At 28.7% G+C, this 9,042-nt stretch overlaps 2 protein-coding genes across 2 annotated transcripts; one reads left to right on the top strand and one right to left on the bottom strand.

Moving 5' to 3' along the window:
- Positions 1–923: 923 nt before the first annotated feature.
- Positions 924–2,980, bottom strand: LOC123702790 (ADP-ribosylation factor-like protein 3). Its single transcript, XM_045650590.1, has 5 exons — positions 2,839–2,980; positions 2,497–2,757; positions 1,722–1,854; positions 1,341–1,444; positions 924–971 (listed from the first exon to the last, which is right to left on the bottom strand). The coding sequence occupies exons 1-5, from the start codon at positions 2,839–2,841 to the stop codon at positions 927–929; spliced, it is 546 nt and encodes a 181-aa protein (XP_045506546.1). The 5' UTR covers positions 2,842–2,980; the 3' UTR covers positions 924–926.
- Positions 2,981–3,376: 396 nt separating this feature from the next.
- Positions 3,377–4,937, top strand: LOC123702719 (H/ACA ribonucleoprotein complex subunit 2-like protein). Its single transcript, XM_045650504.1, has 2 exons — positions 3,377–3,694; positions 4,290–4,937. The coding sequence occupies exons 1-2, from the start codon at positions 3,456–3,458 to the stop codon at positions 4,519–4,521; spliced, it is 471 nt and encodes a 156-aa protein (XP_045506460.1). The 5' UTR covers positions 3,377–3,455; the 3' UTR covers positions 4,522–4,937.
- Positions 4,938–9,042: the final 4,105 nt, after the last annotated feature.

Below are 9,042 nucleotides of genomic sequence, written 5' to 3'. Positions count from 1 at the left end.
TGGTGCTAAAATGTATAAAACTTGCATTTATTTGCATTTACCTTTAATTTATGTTTTTATTGTACTTAACTTCTGTAGATGTAAATACTTATTTGTAAAAAGATGACTTAAATAAAACACTTTCAAATTAATATTATGTTCTTTTATTATTTATATTACCTCATTATTTTAAAATTAATATGACTAGTTATAAATACACATATTAAGTACCCTAATAAAGTGCAAAAATCACAATATTTATTAACCTTTAACAAAATTTAGTTGTATTATGTACCAAACGGTATAAAATTATTGTAAATTACAACATAAAATGTTTAATGTAAATAGCTTACATTTTGTCATAATATTTATTACACATCATGAACAGCTCATACAAAATATATCCAAAAAAATCTATAAAAAAGAATGCAGACGAAATTTAGTACCTACTCAGGGACGGCATAGGAAATTGAACATATTATATACTTCTAAACAATATAATATTATTTTGTACGAAAAAGCGTATTAATAATTTGTGCTTTGTATATTCTTATATTATATTATCTTAAGAAGCTTATTTATTCGGCTTATAAACGGCCAAATAAAATATAGCAAACCTACTCATCTTTTATATTTTCTTGTATTAGACGAAAATTTTTATCAATAAAAAAAGAATATACAGCTACAGGAATTCTTAATTTAAATTACTAGTTATATCAAATTTGCCGCCTAAATTCTGCTTATTTCCTGTTTGTTGGCAAACAAAAAAAAATAAAAATTTGAAATACAGAACGGGTATAAATTAGAAAGTATGATTAGGAATCTATATTAGTTGCTTAGACATAAAAAGTGGAATCTCTTGGTACCATATTATTATAAATCTAAAATCTAAATTAAATATTTAAATACAATATAATGACGTGACGATTTAACTTTAATTTTCCACTTTATTTCTTGACTGGTATATTCTTACACACCCACTCCATGCCTTCCTGCAAAAAATAAATCCAGATTAAAATAGGCAATCATTAAAAATCGTTAGACCTATAAGTACAATATACCTACATATTATATCGCACTATAGAAAAGGGATGTAATGAGAAATCATATATTTAATAACCTTTCTTAAAACATAAATCTTTTAAAAATTTTTGAAGTGAAACTTCTTTACGCGCGTTGAGTGTAAAATTTCAAGTAGGTACCTACGCATCATGACAATATGTACCTTCATGTAATGGCGTAAGGCGACGATTTTGGTATCTTTGAATCTTGCCAAAGAAGTTTCACTTCTGACACGTGTGCTCGGCACATACATAATAAATATTGTTTAAATAAGTATTTTTAATTTTTTTTTTTCATACTTTAACCCCTGTCCCGTCCGTAGCAACACACGCTTGTATCTGCCAAGTGCGATCTCTTATCAAGTGCAGGCCGAGATGCTGCGCCACTTCACTAGCTGGCAGAGCTGTTAAGAGATTATGATTTATATATATCATTTTTAAAACTGAGAAGAAACAAAAATAAACAGTCGTAAATATATTATCACTGGGAATTTGAAAATATATATGAAATTCACTGTAAATGTAAACAAGAATAATTTGAATTAAAATTATTTATTATTTACACAATATAATAATTTGAATTAAAAAATTCCAAAGCTTAATAAATTAGAAGTTGAATACAATAAAAAAAATTGACTAGTTAATATACAATTGGTATGAATTTAATTTAGAAACACAAACCAGTAGACAAATCCTGTTTATTAGCGTACACCAAAAGTGGAACTCCCCTGAGTTTCTCATCTTGCAACAATTCCGCTAATTCATAACTAGTCTCCTGTAACCTTTGGTGATCTGAACAGTCTACTACATATATCTGAAAATAATAATTACATGATAGTTCACAAGAAATCACCAATAATAAAAAAATATTAATATCATGTGGGTGAAATTAAACTTCTTAATATTTGATGATTTGTTCAGTACTAGCGGTCCGCTCCGGCTTCGTCCGTGGTACCTGCTTATTTACGTTGTCTACATAATATGAACCATCCTTGGACTTCCACAAACATTTTAAAAAATAATTATCAAAATCAGTTCAGCCGTTCACATGTGATGCCGTGACAACGTGAAACGGGTTTCATTGTTATAAGTATATATTTTAGTTAAAGTTTAATTGCCCTAAGGTAGAATTTACAAATAAGTATTTAATATTATTATAATAAAATAATAAATAAGTTCTAAATTAACTTAATGTCTAAGTTAATACAAACCTTGCGAAGAACGAAAATCTTGATCTAAAAAGTGTTTAGGTTCATGCTCATCACAGCTGATGTATATTAATTTGTAAAATATTTTAGTTATTAAATTATAATAAAATTAATAAAATTATGAATAAAGCTCTATTTGAAGTTCAAGGTGAAAATCGAACATGAGTACCTAAATGTAAAATATTGTGCAATTGGAATGCAGGTGTGAAATACTACTTAATACCGATATATTTAATATTTTTACTCACCAAAATATCCGTATTTTCAAAATAATTCCTCCAGTAGGGTCTGATTTTCCTTTGACCACCAATATCCCACACATTTAACTTGAATCCATTTGATAAAACCGATTTTATATTAAATCCTGCAGTTGGAGTCACTTGAGTCACATCTTCAGAGGCTAGTTGCTTCAATATAGTCGTTTTACCTGCATTATCCAAGCCTAATAATAATAAACGCAGTTCCCTTTCTGTAGACGATCGCAGCTTTTTTAAAATACTTAAAAGACCCTGGAATTGTAAAATTAATGGTTATTCCAATACATTGCTTTACTTAGTTATATTCTAGTATGAAAAAAATAATCCACTTACCATACTTTTTGTCTTAGAACAGTAAAATAGCCATTTTCAATAAACGCAAAAGCGTAAACATTGTTGATGCGACAGCGTTACCATGGTAACCGGTAGGCGGCAACCGCACAAATTTATAACGATATTATTGTTAATTTTTTGAATGTCATTCTGTATTATGATTTTGTATTGAGGATTTATTTTCTTTAGTTTTTCTTAGTACATACAAAATATGCTCGTCATCTTAGTATTATTTCATATTTACACATTATAATATTAAAACGATTAAAACACTGAACTGAATAAAAAATCATAGTACATAAATATTGTTCAACAATGCTGAACCTATCTTTCGACCTTTTCGACTTCCAGCGATGGTAACTAAACTAGGTATTAAAACGCTAATACAAAACTTTACGTTGTTTTACTATACTTTACCATTGAGTAAATTAGTTTTTAATCTGTATCTGCATTATCTAGTCGTCAATGTCAGTGTGACATCGTCAAATAAAAATTACATTTACGTTTGTCATTGTCAAAGTCAAACAAACAACGCGTGAATTAAGCTACACAGTACACACGTGTTTTAGTGGTGTTTAATTTTATTAGCTTAGAAATATTACAAATTCTACTTAAAAATGGGTAAAATCAAGCAAGAACCTGTTGACCAAGAAGACGTAAAAGATGTAAGCATAAAAACAGAGTCATTAAGTTACGACGATAAAATTGATCACTGCAGTATTATAGCAAAGCCGATGGCTTCAAAAAAACTAAGCAAGAAGATATACAAATTAATCAAGAAATCTTCAGGGCACAAGAATTATATTAAAAACGGACTAAAAATCGTGCAAAAGCAGCTCCGATTAGGTGAAAAGGGGTATGTTTACTTTTTGTTTCATATGCTTATTTTGAGGTTATGTATGTACGCATTTATCATTTCCTCAATTTTAAATTCTAACTTACTATCTTATTATAGGTACCTTGTATATAATACGTTGACTATCACTGGGTGTTATGAGGTTTTTTTTATAATGTTTATCCATATTTTAAATGTTCAACCTTTCCAACGCATGATATTTACAAGAACATAATTATGCATGAATCTAATCTGAGTTGAGACAAAAACCTTTTACATTAACGTTAAAAGGTTTTTACTTATTATAAAGTCTTACATTTTCACTACTTATACAATACTAACTTTCCACCCGGGGCTTTGCCCCCGCAGTCAAAGAAAAACCCGCATAGTTCCCGTACCCGTGGGATTTCCGGGATAAAATCTATCCTATGACCTTTCTCGGGTATCAAAATATCTCTATACCAAATTTCATGCAAATTGGTTCAGTAGTTAAGGCGTGATTGAATAACAGACAGACAGTTACTTTCGCAATTATAATATTAGTATGGATTAAGAAAACAAGTTATTTACAGTACACATTACATGCACCAATTTCATAATTACCTTTTTATTTCAGTATTGTCGTCTTCGCTGGGGACATTTCACCAATAGAAATCATGTGTCACCTGCCTGCGGTTTGTGAAGAGAAAGATGTTCCATACTGCTACACGCCCAGTCGAAAAGACATAGGAGCAGCCATGGGAACCATGAGAGGCTGTATCATGGTCCTCGTTAAAGAGCATGAAGAATATAAAGATTTGTTTGATGAAGTTAAAAGCGAGATCAAATTGTTAGGACATCCATTATAGGTAGAGTTATTAGATAAATACTATAACATATTCTTGACCGTTTTTATACTTGGGAAGTTTTGTTACTATAGTGATATGGAATAATACATTAAAAAAAATGTATTGTGAATTATGTTTTGCAGTTGTTTTATATTAAACATAATTGAAAAGTCACCTTTTTTAGAAACAATAGAGATGATGTCTAAAATTATACAAAAGTAAGGAATTATAAGGAAAAGATATTAAAATCTGCAATTTCATCATTTAACATGTTATACTTATGGATTTTTTTTTTTATAAGGCATTTAATGATCCCCGATGATCAAGTTTACTTAATTGATTTCAGAGCATGCACTTAACTTTGATGAATCTATTTTTAAAGTTGAATATGATTACCTAGGTTCTGCATTAAATAGGATAAGTAGTATTATAAGCTTATAATTATGTAAGGTAAATGTAATTTTATGTTCTAAATAGGAATAAATATAAATAAGAAACATGTTTGTTTTATTTTTTATAAAGTTTTCTTTGTCTTAGAAGTTAAATATCATGCATTTTCTTGCAGAATTACTGAATCTTTTGATCAATATTAATTTAATATTTGTGTTTTGAGTACACACCACAGTAATTTCAAATACTAGTAAGTTCAAAATTGCTATAAAAATAATAATCTTATCATTGTATAAGTTATTTCTCAAAAAACCTAGAGCTCTAAATTTGAGGATAATGGTAAAAAGAAACAAGCATAATTACACATACATTTATTAATTACACTTATTAAAATCTATGGGTAAAAAATGGCAGATCATTATTAACCAACAGTGAAGATTGGCAAAATACATCAGACATTGTTATGCACTAGAATACTAAAACGCTTAAGCTACGTAAATCTAGAAATTCAAAGGTTTCAGAAAACAGTTTCTAATTGATTGCATCAAGCGCACATAGAAAAAAATTTTGCTGCTTTTTAAAAACTGCTAATAAAGGTGATTTATAATGTATTTATTTATGAGGAATTAAACAGATATTGTAAGTAACATGAATTGATACAGTAAGTAAGATAAATTTCGAGTACATAATATTATAAATTTATAAATAAACTTTCATAATGTCATAAAAATAGTCATGTTATTGTGAATAGGTATTTCTCTATCAGCATATCCTTAACTTGGAAACTGTTTCCTGAAATAATTATTTTGTGTACATTAGAGTTGTCAGTTATCCCCCATTCATCATCAATTAAATACTAATAATTGAAGCAATTATTTACGAATTAAACCCTGCTCCAGAGTGCACTGATAATGAGATCATTATCTTATGATTATCCAAAAAGTGTGATCCGAAAATACATTTTTAATAGCAATAATTCTGATTCATTTGTACTAAATCTGCTTTTTTGTGATTATCATAAATTATACAATTCAAAGCAAATTCTAATAAATAGTATTATAATTATTATGATTCTATGACCTAGCAATTAGCATTATTTTAAGGTGGATTATTAGACTAGGAAAATGTTATGTTCAGACCAGAGCCAGGCGAAACACAATATTTCGTATTATATAAAATTCTTTGAATGGCTTAGTACTTTGATATGTAAGCGTGAAAATTATGGCGGAAATGTTTTTCAACTTTAATAAAAAATTTTGTTTATTAATTGAGAAGCTTTTCATCATGTTAAGAATGTTATAAATATACAATGGCTACATCGACCACACAACCACGTTATCGATGGGCTACCTATAATAAAGTTAAAAAATACCCAGTAAAGTGCAGAAATTCTTATTACTACCATACTCTATTTGAAATCGATTATTCATTATGGTACAATTATTACAATTATAAAATTCAATACTATAATGTAAACCTCGGCCAGATTTCAAAAATAATACATTCTCTTCTAATCTCATAATAATAACGATTTAAATTCTTACTGCGTTAATAAATGTAAAATCGAATTATAATTTTATAAGTGTTTATCCTATCTTAAAAATTCTAATAAAACCGAACCTACACAATACACTTTCCTTTTTTTTCTTCCACATGCACTAAAAAGTAAAAATACTTTTTTAAAAAAGACCGCGAAAACGAAAAACGGAGACCATAGAGGATTATCCTTTTTTTTTCGTACGTTTTTGTTTGACGATAAAACTGCAAACTTGTAATTATTACCTTCTACATCTTAGAATTTCAAAACACACCAATTTTTTTTTTTATATCTTGATTAAAAAATATACATATTATATTCAGATTAGAAATTAAAAACATACCTTTACTCTGCTTTAATCGAGTATGGAATGAGTCATCTAGATACACATGGAAACCCTACCGTATCCAAATAAAATCCACCTACACAATATACTATAATATTTCTCTCACAAATATTTGGAGCGCTCTTGAAATTTTACAATTGTGCGAAAAATCATATCATACAGCGCTTTTCTTAGCTTTCATTACTTATTTACATTGCAAAAATAATTTTATAACGACTAAGGAGCGGGAAAAGCGATGAAGTATTCTAAAAATAATTTTATATACTTAATAAATAAAATAATCTCACATATCGGGTCTTCACACTTTAAATACCATTAAATGCTTCATAAAGAAAATAAATGGTGTACTGTTGTAGACAGACCTTAAAATATTTAAATGGCAACAAAATATATGAGTAAAAAAAGTTGGGAGCAATAATTAGTAGCAACCAAATCAATAGAGCTTATTCAAGTAATCGAGTAAAGGCAAAATTATTAAAATCTAAGCCGATATTCGATAAAATTAATTAATGATACACATTTAAATTTTCAAAACTGTATTGTATACTATAGGGAAAACTCTCTTTTTTGAGTTTGCCCTATAAGAGGTGTGAAGAACCGATTTCAATCCCCTCAAAATTCACAGTCAAGACTATCACAGTTTCTAAATAAATACATTTTAGATTAAGCGCCAAAAAGCTTTGCATCAATGTTGTCAGGTACATTCTATGTACTGCTAATCTAAAGTATTTTTTAGTTAGTTTACTGGTTTACAGATTTCTTTGTAAGGCGCTAAACGTACACTCTACTTTAAAACTGAATCCTATACAATCGAAATATATATTTACAATCATCTATATTCACAAAGTAACTGTTTACTTTCAAATCACATAATTTATAATATCACGTGTTAAACACAAATTATTTTAGAGAGAGAAAATTAAATACAAATTCCTACATGCACAACAGTGGCAAATAACATTGATGTGCCTGATTTTTTTGACAAACACACGACAGCTCTTGAACAAAACAATTTAAAACTTCATAACTACATAATCATTTATATAATCTAATATATAAAAATCAATGCCACTTTTCGTTGTAATTCCATAACTCGAGAACGGCTGAACCGATTTCGATAATTCTTTTTTTATTATATTCCTTGAAGTACGAGGATGGTTCTTATGTAGAGAAAACGTTAATATGTACCACGGGCGAAGCCGGGGCGGACCGCTAGTAATTTATTATAAATAATAATTTAGAAAAAAATGCATGTGCGTGACATGATTCCCTAAAATCGCCTTTCTATGAAGCTTTCAGCAACAGTCTTACTATTCATACCGCTTTAATCTAGCTTCCATATAATTATTAGATAATTATTACCTACGCATTTCAAAATAATATTACTTTCTAGATCTCATCAAAACCTTTAAATCTACAAAAGCACCTAGCTTAGCGGGCAGGACACCGTTTAACCCATGACCACCGCATTCATCAAAATTGTCAAAATAAATGACAACTTGGAAGAGATTTAAACTGACCTAAGATAGTCATGCTTAATACAACGCATATCTTTAAAAACAATGCGACGGTTTTCATTTTATCACACTTGACAGTAAAACAATTATAGAGCGTTAATAATTGTAGACACATCATGCACATTTTGCATGTCATGCAATATGACCGTCTAGGTTTTGCATTATGTTAAATTTTTTTAGTTGTCAAAGTGCAATTTGACATATAAGTTATGGCGGGAAAATTGTATGTATGGACGATTACCTCTATCCAAATTCCAAAATCTAAACACTTAAATACCTACAAATGATGGCGTGCGAACAAAAAATATATTATTATGGATCGAATACCTATTAGAAGTTAATTTATCAATATAGGTACCTACAGTACTATTCACTGTTTGTGGTCTTTAGTAAATTCTATTTGCGTATTCAGATAATGACTTAAATAATGCATTATAAAGTGATTCTTACTTCAATTACATTAAGACAGTTAAAATTAGTATCGTATGCATTTTATATTGCTATACATTCAATAATACTAAAAAGTTCTCTTCACGTAAACAGTCAAGATTTAAGGCGTGTTTCCAATATCTGTACTAAACTCCGACAAGTGTTTTCTTCCATACATTACGGTTCTAAAACTTACCAACTGAATTTGTATCAAGAGTAATCAAATATCTACTTATGCTGTTTTCTCAAAACCTACCTTTAAAAACTATGTTAAAAACCTTTTTAAGTCATTCCTACTAATCCTAATTACCGTTTGACTTACG

This window comes from Colias croceus, chromosome 24, assembly GCF_905220415.1.
Source record: "Colias croceus chromosome 24, ilColCroc2.1".
NCBI lineage: Eukaryota > Metazoa > Arthropoda > Insecta > Lepidoptera > Pieridae > Colias > Colias croceus.
The sequence above is the reverse complement of the archived record's forward strand: the minus strand, read 5'-3'. Positions and strand labels throughout refer to the sequence as shown.